The following is a 19,382-nucleotide window of genomic DNA, read 5'->3' as shown; positions in this document are numbered from 1 at the left end:
CTAGGCCCTGTCAGTGGACACAGGTAGAAAATATATGTATGTTGGCGTGTTCATACATACATACACACATTACACACATACACACACATATCCCTTTTTATTTCTATATCTAAAAATATTCAAACCATGAACTCACCAGAATACTACTAATTATAATCCAACACTATAGGGTTCATTCTAGCTTAATTCTTTTCACATTTGTAACTTGCTTCTCTGACTTAGCTCTCAGTATCCTCAACATATTTATTTGCTCAATCCCCTTGTGCATAACCAATCCCTCAGTCTCATTAGGCTGTTGCCCTTCTCAGCGACCTTCCTTCCTAAGTTCTGGCTCTGGTTGGACAGCTTTCGTCATTCAAGCCTGCCTAATGAGTTTAATCTGATGAGGAAGGACGGAAGGAGGAAAGAAGGAAGGAAGGGAGGGAGGGAGGAAGGAAGGAAGGAAGGAAGGAAGGAAGGAAGGAAGGAAGGAAGGAAGGAAGGAGAAAGGAAGGAAGAAGGAAGGAAGAAAGGAGAAAGGAAAGAAGAAGGAAGGAGAAAGAAGGGAAGGAAGGAGCAAGGAGAAAGGAAGGAAGGAAGAAGAGAGGAAGAAAGCAAGGAAGGAAGGAAGAAGTAAGAAAGAATGAAGAAGGAAGAGGAGAGGAAGGAAGGAAAGAAGGAAGGAAGGAAGGAAAGAAGGAAAGGAGGGAGATGGGGCTTTATATATAAAAAATAAGTGTAAAATATCAATCAAGTTCCATGATTATTGATTCTTGGAACTACAAAGTATTTTTTTTAATTTTAGATAAATCAGTCTTTAGGACATAATTTAAATAAATTCTGAAAATCTAGAAACAGTCTTAATATAGTCTTTTTAAGCATTTCAAAATGCTGTGGTATGTGGTTTTTAAGGCAGTTTGAATTTAACACAACTATTTTGAAGTGAGAAGTATTTACATATTTTAGTGATGATGGCTATTTTCCGGTAAGTAAGAGCCATATTTCTATGGTTGAGAATTGTTTGCATTTACTTTGGAGGATGGAATGGGGTTAGTAGATAGGCACCGCAAGAGATGGAATATGCTTTACCTGGAATTCCATCTCCTAAATGACTTGGAAAACCTGATGAAATTTCCAATTAGCTTAATGTGATGTAAGTGAGCCAAAACTTAAAATGATTGTTTCACTAAAGACTACTAGGACACCCAAATTCAAAATTTATTGCACAATAAAATTATCCTCCCAGAGATCTTTTGTGGGGCAAGATGCCTGAATAGGAACAGCTCTGGTCTGTAGCTCCCAGCGAGACCAACGCAGATGGTGGGTGATTTCTGAATTACCAACTGAGGTACCTAGCTCATCTCATTGGGACTGGCTAGACAGTGGGTGCAGCACAGGGAGTGCTAGCAGAAGCAGGGTGGGTATCACCTCACCTGGGAAGTGCAAGGGGCGGGAGAACCTGGCTGAAGTTCACAAAGGTTTGCAAGCCACCCATTAGTGAGACAGAGTTTGCAGGGGTTTAAGTGTATTTGCAGGAGGGGAGCACAGATGTCTACATGTGTTAGAGTAGGGTGCAGATAGTGGTTATAGAAACATTAAAAGCAACCACAAAAGTTGAGCAAATCATATCCAGGAGATGTTTCAGAGTGGATTGAAAGAAATGTGTACCATGTGGGAAAAAAGTGATTGCTAGGGGAGAGAAGGAATTCAATCCCCAAACATAAGTCCTTCTGTTGCATGTCAAGTTATTGTCACATTGCGTCATTCTGACACGGACTCTCCTTCCTCCCTCTCTCATTTACATGCACCCTTGTGAGGGTGCTGGGCTCTCAGGGATAATCTGCCTGTCTCAATATCCCTAACACCTCTCCAAGGTCTCTTCTACCATGTAAAGTAACATATTCACAAGTCCCAGGGATTAGGATTGGATACCTTTAGGGGAGTTTATTCTGCCTACCACAGCCACTCACCTCAGTGAACACATTTCTGCAAGCCCCTCAGTCAGTGCTTGACCCTCACTTCTGAAAGTAAGTCAATTGAAAGCAACTCTGTCCAATGAGCAGCTCTGAGTGCCAACCAATCAACACTAGCTCACTGATGTTGTGCCCTTAGCCAGTCTCTGAACCCCACACTTTCCACAAATTCTAAGTCCAGTCTGCTCAGAAAGACTGAATGATCAGCAGAGTTCTCTCCATTTAAGAAGCAATAAATTCAGACTGCTGTTTATTAACACACAGGTTATGAGTTGGTCTCTTCATTTGACAAGGCTTTAATGTTACATGTATAGAATTACCTAGAAAGAAAACAGAAAGAAGAAGAGAATGCAAGGAAGGGGGAAAATATAAAGAAAGACCATGCAAGTTCCACTGCAAAGGGATCTGAATCAGAGAGAGGAGGAGAAACTCTGGGGGAGAAGAACCTGAGGATCCAGTGCCTGTGAGGCTCCCTCAGAGCTGGGAGCTGCTGACATCTGAATGTGGGGAGCAGGCAGAGGAGGAGCCAGAACTGAAGGTTTACGGCCTTCCAAAATGTACATGTTGAAGCCCTAACCTCAGTGGGACTTATATAGTGAAAAAGCCTTTAAGGAAGTGATTAAGATTAGTGAGGTCATAAACACGGGGCCCTGATCTGATAGGATTAGTGTTCTTCTAAGAAGAAACTCAGGGAGCTTGTTCACCCCACTCCTCCTCCCACAAATCACATACAGCGAGTGAAGGCCATGTGGGGACACAGAGAGTCTGTGTGCATCTCCAAGGCAGGAAGAGAGCTCTCACTGGAATCCAATCTTGATCTTGAACGTTTAGAATCCAGACCTGTGGAACAGTACATTTCTGCTTTTCGAACAACCCTGTTGATGGTATTTTGTGATGATGGCCTGAGCTCACTAATACAGAAGGGTACTTAGACCCCGGCCTAGGCAGCTCCTCCCTGGGCCTTTGTGGGAGCTGCCCAAGTTTTGCTCAGTGCTCAGTTTCTGTAATCTGCATCCACACCTGCTCTTACCCTGGTTAAAGCTGATCTTTGGCTTCAGAAAGAGAATTGGGCACAATGGTTTCATAGCTTAATTGTCCACAAGAAAGAATGACCTGGACCAAGGGTCTTCTTTGATTTTCTTTGGGAAAAGTTTGACATCTGACCTTAGACAACTGTACTCAGATTCTGCAGGGTAACCCTGTGACTTCACGTGCCCTGCATTTCCTTTTCCTGAGAGCTTTCACTGCTCTGGACTCTCCAGAACCACAAGGCAAGGGTTTGACTGCCGGTGAAGGACCTGAACCAGCCCTGGAAGACCCAGTGGAAAAAGGAAGAATCCCCAGGATGAGGAATGGGAGGAAGGGTGAGAGGCTCTTTTTAAAGGAAGAAAGGAGGCTGGAGGATCAGAGAACTCTGTGCGTGTGTGTGCCCAGGATGGGGTTAGTGGAGTTCTAGAGAGACAGGGATGCCCTTCTGGGGCTGAGAATATGGATTCCTTGGTATTCAGGCTCTGGTCCTTTTCTTCTCCTGGTCCTCTTCATCCTGCCTCTCCACTCCTCCCCTCCTCCTCATTCTGTCCTTCAGCCTTTTTGTCACCACTCTCCCTTCCCCTTCTGCTCCCCCTCCCCCATGCCCTGTCACCTCCTCTTCCTTTCACACACACAGGATGCAGGTCAACACCGGAAAGTGTTGCCGCAGTCTGAGAAGCTGAAGGAATGCTTTACGCTAGCAGGAGAAGCACAATTGCATTTCTGTGTTGTCAGTACCTGTTTTTGAGGAGACCATGCAAGATGGCTCTAGCTGTAGGGTGGAGCCTCCAAAGACAAACCCTGAGGCCAGGGCAGCACAGGAGTTAGGCCAAGCTTGGATATGGTGTGACCAATAGTAAGGAAGCACCAGTACATTGGTCCTTGGCTAACAACTGGACCCCAGTCTCCCAGGAACTTGAATATTCCAGGTGCCTTCCTCTTCTGCAAGGGACCTCCAAGGGGAAGGACCATGCTGCTTTCTTGTGTTTACTTGGGGGTTGGGGGGCAAGTGTACAAGGATCCCCATGGTCCTAGGAGCTGGGGGCAGCAGTGATGGCAGGCCAAGGCAGGTTCTAAGCAAACTACCCAGCTTCTCCATTTAGACCTACCTGAATGTTCAGAGTGGAAGGTTAATGCAGCCCCAGGCTCACCTACTCTGTCATGGCCTTTTCCTCCTTTCCATGTGGTCTTTGCTTCCTATGAGGGTTCTGCCACTGAAGTCAGCCTATTGGGAAGTAAAAGCAACACTTAAAATGATCAAAGAGACCAGCATTAGTATTGGTGCAATCCTATGGTCCTCAGTGGATTACCTAGGATGCAGCCAGCACCTGTGTCACCTGGCTAGGGTCTGTCCAAAGAAAAGCTTCCCATATGCCCATTGAGACCCAGGTGAGAGTTCCAGGGACCTAGTCGCTCACCAAGAGATTGACCCTTACCATCCTCCTGAGTGTCTGGAGTCTCAGTGCTGAGAGTTCTTGGTCTACACCAGGGACACTGCTCACTCTCGGGGTCCAGGGCTTTCAGTGGAGTCTCCGTGTCTCTAACATTGAATCCTCCTAGTTTGATGCACCAAAGGGCCCCTCCCACAAAGTGGGCAGACATTGAGAGTTACCAGATGCAAAAGGTAAATTATATGTTATGTGATTCATTATAAAAAGAGAACTAAAACCAAAAACAACATGATTCTCTCAACAGATGCAGAAAAGACTTTTGATAAAATTCAACATCACTTCATGCAAAAACTCCCAAAAAACTAGGCCCTAAAGGAACATATCTCAAAATAATAAAAGCTATCTGTGACCAACCCACAGTCAACATCATGTTGAATGGGCAAAAGCTGGAAACATTCAGCCTAAAAACTGGTAAAAGAACAAAGCAATAATTTACACTTCAACAACGCTTTTTAAAAATTGCTCTTCAATGACATTGGTAAGAGAATGAAAGGGCAAGCCACACTTAGGGAGAAAATACTTGGAAATCACATATCTGATAAAGGACCTCTGTGTACAACACTAAGGGAACCCTCAAAGTTTATTAATAAAGAGCTAACAATCAAATTTTCAAATGCCATCCAAATTTTCAGAAGCCATCCAAACCCATTAACACATGAATGAATAAAATAAATCGTGATATATCTATCACATGGAATATTACATTACTCAGCAGTATAGCAGAGTGATCTACTAATACACATAAAAACATGGCTACAAATCAAAATAATTATTCTGAGTGAAAAAGATATACAAAAATACCAAAATATATAAATGTACAAACCAAAAATGTAAACATAGTGTATGATTCTATTTATAGAAAACCTGAGAAAATTTAAATTAATCTATTATGACAGAAAGCCAAGTAGTGTTTTTCTGAGGTTGGGGGAGAAATGTGAGGGAGGAATTACTAGGACACAAGAACACTTTCGAAGTGGTAGCTATATCCACTACCTTTTTTTTTTTTTTTTGAGACAGGGTCTGGTCTTGTCACCCAGACTGGAGTGCAGAGGCACAATCTGGGCTAACTGTAACCTCTGTCTCCTGGGCTCAAACCATCCTTGTAACTCAGCCTCCCAAGTAGCTGAGACTACAGGCACTTGCTGCCACACCTGGCTAACTTTTTGGTTTCTTAGAGATGGAGTTTCACCATGTTTCCTATGTTGGTCTTGAACTCCTGAGCTCAAGCAATCTGCCTGCCTTGACCTCCCAAAGTTCTAAGATCACAGGCACAAGCCACAGTGTCCAGCCTATATCCACTATCTGGATTACAGAGGTATACATATATTCAAACTTTTAAATTTATACAGTTTAATTATGTTCACTTTTGCATGTAAGTTATATCTCAATATAGTTGTTAAAACAATTTAAAATATTAGAAAACTATCATAGCTTGATTTAATAAATCTTTTTTATATTTGCAGAAAACCCAATGTCATTCTCTACATTATCAGGACAAAAGCAAAAGACTGTATGATTACCTTGACATACACAGAAAAAAAGCATTTGGTAAAATTGAAAACTTTATTTCATGATTATAAAAAACAAACCCCACAAAACTCTCAGCTTGAGAAGAACAGAAGGCAACACTTCCAACCCCACTATGGGCAGATGTGGGAAACCCACAGGTAACATTATATTGAATGGCATAAGATCAAATGCTTTTCTATTAAATCACACAAAAAGGTAGAATATCTACTTTTACTTTTTCAATCCAGCATTAGATTAGCTATCTTAACCAATGCAATGAAGTAAGAACAAGGAAATGAAGCATTGAAAAGATTGAAAAGGAAGAATAGAATTTGTCTTTATTAACAGATAATGATTGTGTATGTACACATTCCTAGAAATGTACAAAAATCTATAAAAATTAATAAGTGAGTTTCCAATTTTGCAGAATGTAAGTTCAATATAAATAGTCTGCTGTATTTTTGTATATTACCAATGAGCATTTGGAAAGTGAAATAAAAATACAATTTCATTTAAACTAACATCTAAATACATGATGTGCTTAGTAATAAATTCAACAAAACTGATGTAAGGCCAGTATGCTGAAAACTACAAAACATTGCTTTAAGAAATTATAAAAGAACTAAATTAGTGGGGAGATAAATGTTGTCACAGATCAGAAGAGTTGTTGTAGTTAAAAAGTGAATTCTTCCCAAATTGGTCTCCAGATCCAATGCAATTCTGGTAAAAACTCCAACAGGCATTTTGGTAGACATTTACAATCTGATGCTACCATTTATATGGAAATGTCAATGATCAAGAATAATGAAAAAGCAACATTATAAAAGAACAATGGTGAATGAATTCACTACCTATTTCCAGATTTACTGTACAGCTATGGAAATCAAAATCATGTGTATTGTTGAAAAAAAAAGAACACATATCAATGGAAGAGAAGAGAGAAGTCAGACATAGATCCTTACCTATATGCTTGACTAATGATTCTTAGACATGAATATAGTTATATGTGTATATATAAGCACCTTTTTGATGATTATCTATCTTTATCTCCAAAATAGGGAACAATAAGAGAACTTAAAAAGAAGCCACAATATAGGAGATACTATATTTATCTCCAAAAAGGATTTTTTAAATAGTATATATATAATGCAGTCTGATATGATAAACAACACAATGAAACAAATTGGCAAAATACTTGACTAGCTACTTCAGAAGAGAAGGTACATGAATGGTCAATTAGAACAAGAAAAGATGCTCACCTCTTTAGTCATCAGGGACATCAATCAATACAACGATGAGATACTATTACATATCCATGAGAACGCTAAAATTCAAAAGACTGAAAATACCATATGTTGATGAGGATATAAAGCACTTGGAAGTCTTATACTTGTGTAAATGAAAAATGGTACAACTCCTTTGAAAATCTCGCTAACAGTTTCTTCTAAGTTTAAACAAATACAAATCAGATGGACAACCGTTCCATTCCTAGGAATTTACATACTATGTCTGCACAATGATTTGTATGTGGATGCTTATACTTTATTCGTAATAGCCCAAACCTGGAATGACACAAATGTCCAGTAACCAGTGGATGTATAATCAAACATGGTGCAACCACACAAAGGAATACTACTCAGCAATTATGAGGTATTAACTGTTGATGAAAATACTCATATGGATGGATTTTAAAATTAATGTGATGCATGAAAGAAGGCAGACACAAAAGAACACAAGTATAATTTCATTTACAGAAAATGGTTAAACAGGCAAACTGACCTAAAGTGACACTGGCTCCTTGGGGATGAGGTTTGAAAGAGTGATGAACTGTAAAGGGTTACAGGAAACTTTGGGCTTATGGAAATTCTCATACTTGATTATAGCAGTTGTTCCATTTGTGTATATATTGGTAAACATGCATTTAATTACGTTTTAAAGTGTTGCAGTCTATTGTACTTAATCTATACCTTTATAACATTGATGTGACCATCTTAATTTCTCCATACTAGCAATTAGCAGCTAGAAAATGAAATTCAATAAAACATAATAAAGATTAATATCCAAAATCATTACATGCTTAAGAATACATATAATGAAGCACATACAAAGTGCCTGAAAGCTATTGGTGAGAGAAATTAAAGAAGACTATATATAGAAACATATATCATGTTCATGGATTGGATGACTGAATTTTGTGAGGATAACACATCAACATAATTCTGATTAAGAATTCTAGTAGGAGTTTTTAGAGAAATATAGATGCCAATTTAAAAATGTATTTGAAAATGAAATAATCTAGGATAGGCAATTTGGTCTTGAAAAAGTCAGAGGATTTACTCTGCTAGAATTCAAAACTCATTTTAGAGCCACAATAATTTAAAAGCTATGGTACAGGTGTAAGTATACATAAATATATCAAAGCAAAAGAACACAGATTCAAACAATATGCCAGGTATGCACAGTTATTTAAATTTTTTTAAAACAAAGACATCAATGTCCTTCATTGGGGAAATGAGAGATTTTTCTATAGAAAGTTTCTGATTGAAATAATATTTGTTGTTTTAAAAACTTAATGGTAACAACCACTTTCTACCATACATTGAAATTAACTTAAGATGTGAAAGTTAGATTAGAAACCTTGTAAAGGAAAAAATACAAAATATTTTCACGAACTTGACAAAGGAAAATATTTCTTAGACCAGGTACTGTAGCACTGACCACAATAAGAAACCAATTACATTCTACTTCATCTTTAAAAAGCTTCTTCTGATTATAGGTTAGTGTTTAACAAGGCAAAAGCTATCTGGAGACCAAGAATAATTATTTGCAACATATATTCATGTTATAAATAATTATATAATACATATATATATGTGTCTATATTGGGTCCAATTCGTATGGTCCCCTCTGTCTGGTATGGACTGAGGAAGTCCACTCTAGCCTTAAAACAGCATGGGCTGCTAAGCATTCTCAGAGAGGCTCTCAACTTCAACACTTCACACATACATATGTGAAAAAATGGACTCATTCAAAATATATAAATAACTCCAACAGATTGCAAAGAAAATGACAAACGACCTAGTATATCAATGAGTGGCAAAATTTGAAAAGGTGCTTTATAAAAGAAGATATCTAAATGACCAATAGGCATGTGAAAAACAAAACAGATGATATCACTACACACCTGGTAGAAAGGCTAAAACTTAAAAGAGAGAAAATAATAAGTGTGTGGGAATGTAGAGCAACTGGAAACAGCCTACATTTTCCATAGAAATGCAAAATAATACAAACTTTTTGCAAAACTCTGTGTCCATTTTCAGCCTTTCACCAAGCAATTCCATCCCTAGCTATAGATACCCAGGAAAAATGAGTATGTATTTTCACAGAAAGAAGTTTACAAGAATATTTTCAGTTACTTACATATAAAAGACAACAAGTAAACCTCTCTACCATCACAAAAGTGGATGTCAAATTGTGTGATAATTATACAATAAATAGGGTATTTCTAGGCCAAAACAAAATGAAATGAAAGAAAAACACAATCAAACAAATTAGTAGCATATATATCCAACTGATTAAGAGAGGTCAAAACAAGAGAAGATACTGAATGATTTCATTGTTATGAAGCACAAAATTAAGCAAAATTAATCTGTTGTGGCTGCTATAGTTTCGATATTTGTCCCCTCCCAATCTCATGTTTAAATTTGATCCCCAATGTTGGAGGTGGGGCTTAATGGGAGGTGTTTGGGTCATAGGAGTGCATCCCCATGAATAGATTAACCCCCTCCCTGGGAGAAGGTAGTGAGTGAATTCTCTCTCTATTAGTTCCTGCAAGAGCTGGTTATTAAAAAGAGCCTTGCGCTTTTCCTCTCTCTTTTGCTTCCTCTCTCACCATATGATCTTTGCACACACTGGTTCCCTTTCATCTTCTGCCCCGTGGGGGAAGCAGCTTCAGGCCCTCATGAAGAGCAGTTGTTGGTACCATTCTTCTTGTGCAGCCTACAGAACTATGAGCGAAATATACCTCTTTTCTTTATAAATGACCCAGCCTCTGGTATTCCTTTATAGCATTGCAAAGGGACAAAATGACTAAGATAGTGACAAAATTTAGAATATTTTCTTCATTTGGGGGATGAGTGTTGACTGGCATGGAGCACGTCAGAACCTTTTGGCATAGAATAAAATGTTCCCTCTCTTGATTTGGGTGTTATTATATAAGATATAATTATATTAAAAGTCATTAATCTGTACCCTTAGGTTTTTTTGTAGTTTCCTCCATGCAAATTATATATTTGTGAATAGCTGGTAGCATGAAACAAAGTGGCAGATAACAAACACTCAAAAAAGTAAAAATTGACAGAAGATAGGTAACAAATATTCAGCAGATAAATAACAGGGATCCCTTGAGAAAAAAAAATACAAAAACAATGGAATAGAACAAATACAAAAAAGTTTTAACAAAAAAAGAGTTCAACATTTAAAAATTTGAAATAATATTAAAGTGACACACTGTTTCCTTGGAAAAACAATGCAAAACCACAAACTCTGAGACTTATTCTAGCAAAAGTACTGTCATTCAGTTCCATCTAATGGTATAAGGTTAGCTTTGAAGGCCAAAAGAAACTGGTTTCTAATTCTTATTCTTCTCCTCACAAGATTTGCGACCGAGGGTTATTTTGTAATCTTTCTGAGTCTGTTTTCCCATCAGGAGCAGGACAATACCTAAGTAATAGATAGTATATAGAAGTAAATATGATCTCATGGCAGTGGACATCAATCGTAATTAAGTATTAAGAATATATTTACATTGAGCTCTCTTTTATCTACTTTAAAATTGCAGACAAACAACAATTGACAAAGAATAGATAAAATGTTCTAACATAAATGTTCTCCCTTCTTTCTAGGAAGAAGTCACACATACAGTTAAAATAATTAAGAGAGGACCCACTTCACATCAAACAACCTTCCCCAAACTGTGAAACAGGCCACTTTCTAACACCAGAGATGAACTCAGTCTATTCCAGAAAGAGGGACTTGTAGGGGCTGGACCCCCTGCAGTCCTATCTGCCTGGAATAGACTAAGAAAGTCTGCTCCAGCCTTAGAACAACATGGGCTGCCAAGCGTTCCCACAGAGGCTCTGGACTTTGGCTCTAGATGTCCGAAGAATACGTGCATGTGGGTTGGGTTAAAGCCAGTTGAATCACATGATCAGGGCTCTCATCAGCATCAAAGTCAGTGGAAGGACGCCAGTCCCCAGAGCTCTGTTCCAAGCCACGGGATGCTCCATGGAGGGGCAGTGGACATACGTATACCAATCAAGAGAAATATCGGTAACAGACAAGAGGCATAAATAAATAATGCCCATCCTCCACTAAAACCCAGGAAAAGTCTCATTCCAAAAGCGATGTCTTGAAGAAAACACAGGTACAAATCTTTGTGATTCTGGATTAGACATTTCTTTAGTAGGCACAAGCAACCCCAAAATAGAAAGATAAATGTTCTTCATTGAAATAAAAAATCGTTCATGTTTCCAAGGACTCTGTCAAGGAAGTGAAAAGATAATCCATGTAATGAGAGAACTATTTGCAAATCATATGCCTAACAAGTGTCTAGTATCTACAGTATATAAAGAATTCATATAAGTGAGCAAAAAAGACTCACTTTTTAAAACGGGAAAAAAGTTTGAATAGACATTTCTGTAAAGGATACATACAACAAGCACATGCAGAGATGTTCAATGCTTTTCCTCATTAGGAAAATGTAAACTTAAATCAAAATGAGATACCACTTCAGACCCACAAGGGTGACGTTAACAAAAACACAATATATGTTTGGAAAGTTATAGGGAAAATGGAATTCTCATATATTACTAGTGGGAATGTAAAATGCTGTAGCCACTGAGATTGGAACAGTCTGTCAGTTCCTCAAAAACTTAAACATAAAGACATATATGATGCAGCAATTGAACTCCTAGCTATGTAACCAAGAAAATTAAAATCAGATGCTCACTCAAAAACATGTATAAAAATGTTCATAGCTGCATTATTCATAATAGTGAAAAAGTGGAAACGTTCCAAACCGCCATCAGTTGATGAACAGGTAAACAAATGTGGTATAACTATAAAATGGAGTATCATTTGGCACAAAAACGATTGAAGTACTGATGCACGCTACAGCAAGGATGACCCTTGAGAACATTGTGCTAAGTAAGAGATGCAGATGCAAAGGGCAATGTTGCATTATTCCATATACAGGAAATCCCCAGAACAAGTGTATCTATATAGACAGAAGGTAGATTAGTGTTTGTCAGGGACGGCAAAAACGGGGGAATTGGAGAGTGGCTGCCAGTAAGTACAGGCTTGCTTTCCGGCATTACGAAAGTATTCTGAAATTAGGTAGTGGTGATGGCTGCAAAACCTTTGGAATATAGTAAAAGATGCTGAATGGTATGCATAAAAGTGGAGAATTTTGTGATATATGAATTATACTTTAGAAGTAATAATAACAAAAGTAATAGAGAGGTATCTTTCCACATCTCCATGCTCTATATTTTTATTTAAATATATTTATTTTAAAAAAAAAAGCCTTTTAGGGCCAGGTTCAGTGGCTCACTCCTATAATCCCAGCACTTTTGGAGGCCTAGGTGGAAGGATTGTTTGAGGCCAGAAGTTCGAGAGCAGCCTGAGCAACATAGCAAGACCTCATCTCTACAAAAAATAAAGACATTAGCCAGAATGGTGATGTATGCCTAGAGTTCCAGCTACTTGGGAAGTTCGGACAGGAGGATCACTTGAGCCCAAGAGTCTGAGGTAGCAGTGAGCAGTACAGACCATTGCACTTCAGCCTGAGTAACAGAATGAGACCGTGTCTCAAAAAGAGGCATGTCACATAGTAAGTGGCCAGATAAGTTGCTTACAGCATGTTGAGAGGAAATGTATTAGATGAAACAAATTAAATCCAACATGTTTTTTTGAGGCAAGGGACAGAAATGTGGTACAGGGGAGAGAAACACCTACTTGGAAAGAACCCACACAACAGAATTGGAAAACATGGAATGGGGCTTGTGGGAGGGGGACTCTACCTGAGATCTGGCTTCAGTCCTTATAGCAAAGGGAACCTGGGTGAGTTACAGACTCTCTGTGACTTGGTTTCTTCATCAGCAAAACAGAATCATCCCATCAACTATAAGGTCCGTGGTATCAGAGGGTCCCCAAACGGACTGCACATCTGAGTCATGTTAACAAATACATTCCAGGCCCCACCTGAGCGCACTGAATCAGAATCCCTGAAAGGAGGACACTGGACTTGTATTTGCACCGACCTTCCCAAGTGTTTCTTACTCTGACCCACTTGGGGGTGGGAACCATTGAACTGCATCACATCATTCCAAAGCCAAAACACGAAGGCAGAACAAATATATATTCAATGCAGTCTCTTAAAGCGGAGAAAATTCTTGGGGGAACCTAGAATTGAAGGAGACCTGGTTTGCTGGGCTCCATCTTAACTTTATCCTGAGTATGGCAGAGACACGAGCCCTTCAGGACACATGCCTGAGGCAGTGACAGTCCAACTTTGGAACAGTGGAAGCCCTAGTTTCAAATTCAAGCTTGCTTTGAGTAGAAATTAAGTTTACATCTTTTTGTACAGCAACAAGGCCAGTCTTCTGCAAGCCGCTCACCTTACAAGGAAAAAAAACAAAATCATACTACTAAGAATTCAAACTTCAGCAGACATGGATAAGTAAGGAAGTCTTATAAACCTGTTCTAGCCACCTAAAAAGAAACCAGAAATTTAGCAATTCTTTCACATTCAGGACAATTGTGTTCACTAGATCAGAGGCACTGAGACATGAAGACAAGACCCCCTAAAAAGGGAAAGCATTCCTTCCTGCCCTAGGACATCCCTGCCAACTTCAGGGAGGTGGGAACCCAGCTACCCACTCTACAGAAGGGGTTGCTTTTGTGTCTGGAAGGTGTCTGACATCCTGAGACCTGGACCCATCTCAGGGAGCTTTGGGAAGAGCCCGAATCACTGATGGAATTGTACAATAGATGGAAATGAGGGTAAGTGCAGAACCACGGCCAGGTCATACTGAGAGACAATGAGTGGCACTAATGGGGACAAAGATTAAGAACAAAAGTTTGTGCTTCGACTTCAGAAACTCAAACCAATAACTAATTTGCTCTTATAAGTAGTAAGAAGCATTTTTCTATTTATATGAGAATTTAATCTCAAAAGAGAGATCAGAAAAAATATTAAGTCCAGGACATAAAACCTAAACCATAGCTTATATTTCTTCATTCTAAATAGAGCTAACAGTAAAATCTTCTCCATAAAATATATATTGTGGTTATGAAAAGGCAAAGTCTTAAAGAGAATCATTGGTATTCAATAGAAGAGTTAATTAAATACAGACAAGGGAAGACCCAGGTGTCATACTTCTCTTGTATATTCCAAAGTTCCAGTGAAATTCCAGGTAATAAAGGTTATTTCCCGCACTGTTAAAGCAAGATTACAGACACTTTTGAATTTTGGTCCCAGTGCTGAAGGAGGGCACACTTCTGTCCTAGAAAATGACACAGGGATGAATGCTCTTCCTGAGCATTCCTGACTCATTCTGGTCATTCTTCCAGCATCACAGAAACCAAAAAATAGGAATACGGCCAAATACATGATTTGTTATCCCTCTTCTTCAGTTTTCTTACCTGTTTCTTATGGATAATAACATTGTCTTAAGGATTATGATGAAAATATGATAACCAAGCATGTGTACAGTTTTGAACAAAATGCTTAGTATGAATTGGTCAATAAATAATTTTGTGACTATTTACTGAATTACATGGATTCTATAAATAATTACTGAATAATTATTGTGATTCCTTTTATTGGCAATGCTCAAAACTCATCCCTGTGTGACCTCAAGTAAACCACATAACTTTGTGAATCTGCAGTTTCATCATTTTTAAAATGAAGAAAATAGACAGATTTTCATTCTGACACAGAATTTCAGGTCTCTGAGACATCAGAGAGTAGATAAATTTACAGCCTTTAATACATCTCAAAGCACTGTCATTACACAGTGAAGTTGGAGGACAGTGCGGGCTACTGAGAGGAGCGCTTTCCAATGGGATTGATCCAGTCCTCCTCCCTTCACTTCCACATGAATGTTGGGTAGCCCATGGTCACACTCATCATGCTCTCAACTCAGGCAAGTCCAACAGCCACACTTAGGAGACCTGGGCTACAGGACAAACTCCCAAGTCCTAGCCTCACAAAACCTAGTTGAAGATGGAAGCTGAGAAAGCGAGGAGGTGGTTCGGGGAAGCACGCTCCCTACTCGACCCTCTCATCTCAAACTCACCTTCTACTACACAGGAACACTGAGGATCACCAACCACACCTGACCGTGAGCTTGATCTTGCCAGGTGGAATGCAACCAGACATCAACAGTGTTAGAGCAACTATAGATAAAGATAGATATAGATATAGATATAGATATATCCAACAATATTCTCTGAGAAGCGTTCTAGGCCCTATTCTTTTCAATATATGGGAAAACTAAAAACAACAAAATAGCATCAGGTTTGCAAGACTTCCCAAGATACATGGTCACACATGTTTTCAGGGGATATATACAAATGATTTTGATCACTTGATATCTTGAAAAGAGCTCTTGTGGGACCAGAATGATATTCGTAAGTGACAAGTATGAAACGAGTGTTCAGTGACATTAAAGAAACAAATCAACCTACACAAAGAGGAAGAGCTATGGACATAGGGATGGGAAACTAGTTTGTTTGTTTTTTTTTTTTTTTGTGGAATCTTTTTTTTTTTTTGAGATTTCTTTTTTTTATATTTTTAATTTTTTTATTTTTATTTTTTATTATTACTATACTTTAAGTTCTAGGGTACATGTGCATAATGTGCAGGTTTGTTACATATGTATACTTGTGCCATGTTGCTGTGCTGCACCCATCAACTCGTCAGCACCCATCAACTTGTCATTTACATCAGGTATAACTCCCAATGCAAGAGATTAAGAAAATGTGGCACATATACACCATGGAATACTATGCAGCCATAAAAAAGGATGAGTTTGTGTCCTTTGTAGGGACATGGATGCAGCTGGAAACCATCATTCTTAGCAAACTATCACAAGAACAGAAAACCAAACACCGCATGTTCTCACTCATAGGTGGGAACTGAACAATGAGATCACTTGGACTCGGGAAGGGGAACATCACATACCGGGGCCTATCATGGGGAGGGGGGAGGGGGGAGGGATTGCATTGGGAAACTAGTCTTAAGTGTAATGAAAAGCAAAGATGCTGCCCCAGTAAGAGAAAATAAATGAACATAACAATGGGATGCAGCAAGAGGAATAATGATCCAGGAGAGAAAACATTTTTAAAAATGAATTATTCATTCACTTTTCAGTAGCTACAGAAAAAAATGCAGAAGACCCAGGGGATATCATGGCAGTCTAAAAGTTTGATATTTTTCACTTGTGGAAAAGCCTTAGGATCTGATTTAACTTAGAGAAGGTGGACTGATTTTGTGACTACCACTAAGAAAATACAAGCTTTTGGGAAACTACCTCTACCTTGATGATTTTATACACACAAGAGATGAGCAATGAGGAATATGCTTAGATGTATTGGGAAAGAGGTGGGCCTGTAGCATTGTCACAAGGGTGCACTAATACTGAGAGTGACTGCTGAAGAAATGGTCCCCATCAGTGACCCTCAGGTGAGACCAGGGAGCCTAGTGTTTCAGCACAGGCTGGGCAATTGGAATACAGGGCTCCTAAGATTCCATGACACCCCCACCTTCTAATTCTGTTATTGCAACTGCAGACCGTTACCTGGCACGCTGGCTGCTACCTCCCTCACTCTTGTCAGAGTCAGAGCTATAGGCAGTGCCTTCAACTCTGAGCTCAGGCATCCTGGACCCTGTTTTTGCGGTTAAGGACTCTAAAGTGTTGTGGGGTGTTGATCAAGTTTTTCTCAACCGTAAGTTAACAATTCCAGTTATTGTCATCTCTTAGTCCTGATTAAACCTAACTGATTTCACTAGTTTTTGACCCATCATGTGTTTGGGTTTCTTCTCCCCAGTCCCTGGCTCTAACTCTTCTGCCACAAACGTCAGCATGGTGGTATCTGCCGACCCTTTGTTCGGCGAGAGGGCAGAGATGAACATCCTAGAAATCAACAAGGAATTGCACTCCCAGCTGGCAGAGAGCAATCAGCAGTTCCGAGACCTCAAAGAGAAATTCCTTATAACTCAAGCTACTGCCTACTCCCTGGCCAACCAGCTGAAGAAGTACAGTAAGTTCTATAGATTCACCATCACTAAAGTGAGGACCGATCACCTGTCTTCTCTCTGAGAAACTGAACGGTCTCTTCATCAAAATTAATGTCATCCTTCCCATACTTCTAGGAAAATAGAAATGGGTTTTTTAACTTCGTGGTGTTAAGGATGGAAAACAGAGGCACAAAGTATTTAGCAACTTTTCCACATTTGCAGTCTGGTGTGAGGTGAGAGGAGAGTTAAAATCCAACATATTGACTACTGACACAGGCACAGAACCAGCTATTCTTCTCAGCAAGAGGCTAAATCATGTTTATGAGAATCCTCTCTGTACCATGTAAGATGTTGCAGACAAATAACATCTAGTCTGTTGGTCTAAACATCTGGGACTAATGAACTTCCATTCACTTCAAACTTCTTTGAGGCCCAGTAGGCAAAGCTCTAATCTGGGCACCCTGGGGGAAACATAGTGACAGTACACAGCACCGGCACTAAGGAGTTTAAAGAGGAGATTGCTTCTAATAGTAACTGTGGCAGCCATAAGTGACAGCATCAAGGGCAGGGAGTACCATGGTGAGAGGGAAGCCCTGCTTCCTGGGGCACAGGCTCTTATTCCTAAAGAGGAAGAAAGCTGGCACATAAGACATTGTGGAGGTAGCAGTGTAGTGTGCAGAGCAGGGACCCTGGGCTCCTGGGCTCCATCCAAGTTGCCTATCATCTCGGTGCCTAAGTTTCCTCATCTGTTCATTGGGTACTATAATAATATGTACCTCAGAAAAGTGCTGCAATGACTTAACATGATCTATTTCTTCTAAATCTCCTAGAACAGTTCTTGGCACAGAGAAAACACTCTCTATTAGTTCTTCATTCTACTGGGTCTAACTTAATTCAAAGTTTATTAGTATTTGGGCATATTTCTACTAAAGCCTCAGGGTGTTATGCCTCATATTTTATGCAGTTATATTCAGATACGATATTTTACATATTTGACATACTTGTACTTGAAATTTCCAGTACCAGGGAAACCGTGAGTCCCGTAGTGCTAAGGGTCTTTCCAACTGTGCAGGATATTATTACTTCATGCCCCAGCGCAGTGTTTTACAGGAGAGGCTGCAAGGCTTGGGAAAGTGTCCCAAGATTCAGGGTCAGACCTCAGGGGCTGTGAATTCTGACTCTGCCTTGTTCCAGGTGGATCATCTTGTCCAGTTACTTGATATGCCTTTGAGTTTTTTTGTCCCCATCTCTAAGTTGGAGAGTATCAGATACTAGAATGTTGGGAGGTTGATAAATAAAGATGTGGAAATGCCTGCCTAGAGCCTGGTACTGGGGCTGCTTTCGTCCTTGGGATGGATGCTGCTGCCTGCCCTGTCAGTAGTGATGCCAGCAGCATGTCCAGCCTTACACTGAGGCAGGTGTGTCTGTCTTTTCTCAGAGTGTGAAGAGTACAAAGACATCATAGACTCTGTGCTGAGGGATGAACTGCAGTTCGTGGAGAAGCTGGCAGAGAAGCTCAGACAAGCTGAGGAGCTCGGGTGAGTAGGCCCCGTTGGGGGCAGGCAGATGGGCAGGGGTGTGAATCTCTGAAGTGCAGCAACTCAGCTGGGAGAACTAAGAGCTAAGCTGGGCCAGGACAAGGGCAGGCATTTACATGGCAGGCACATGTCACACAAATATTTATAAAATAGAGAACAGTCATCTTAGTAAGCTATGGGTGACAGTTGTTTCTTGAACCTTGTTTTCTCTTTTTAATACAAGGAATCGTTGAGGTGAAATTTGCATAACCAAAGTTAATTAAAAGAAAGTGAACCACCCAGCAGCATTTAGCACACTCAAAATGGTCTGTGATCACCACCCCATTTACTCTTAGTTAGAATCGCCTCCTGACTGACTGCCACATGTCATTCGTTCAATCAATCTTGCCTTCTTAACCCTGTCATTTTTTTCTTCCTACATCTTTCAAATCCACCCCATTTGCAGCTGGTCACATTTCTGAGCATGGCTTTAGTTCAAGTCACTGCAAGATGCACTGTGTGAATTTCCATTTAGAAATGTCCATGGCCAAAGTGAGGAACTGAAAGGACATCCATTTGGAACTGATCTAGGAAGACACCAGCTTTTGTTTACAGAAAA

At 39.7% G+C, this 19,382-nt stretch overlaps 1 protein-coding gene across 1 annotated transcript in view; it reads left to right on the top strand.

Annotated features, from left to right (window-relative positions):
• The window catches only part of LOC103225889 (NBPF family member NBPF4-like), a 64,884-nt gene that overhangs the window by 32,326 nt on the left and 13,176 nt on the right, over positions 1-19,382 (top strand). The window contains 2 exon segments of the mRNA XM_073008529.1: positions 17,057-17,269; positions 18,685-18,784. Of these exon segments, the coding sequence (XP_072864630.1) occupies positions 17,057-17,269; positions 18,685-18,784 (313 nt within the window).

This window comes from Chlorocebus sabaeus, chromosome 20 (assembly GCF_047675955.1).
Source record: "Chlorocebus sabaeus isolate Y175 chromosome 20, mChlSab1.0.hap1, whole genome shotgun sequence".
In the NCBI taxonomy this organism is placed as follows: Eukaryota; Metazoa; Chordata; class Mammalia; order Primates; family Cercopithecidae; genus Chlorocebus; species Chlorocebus sabaeus.
This window is presented reverse-complemented; position numbering and strand designations above follow the sequence as displayed.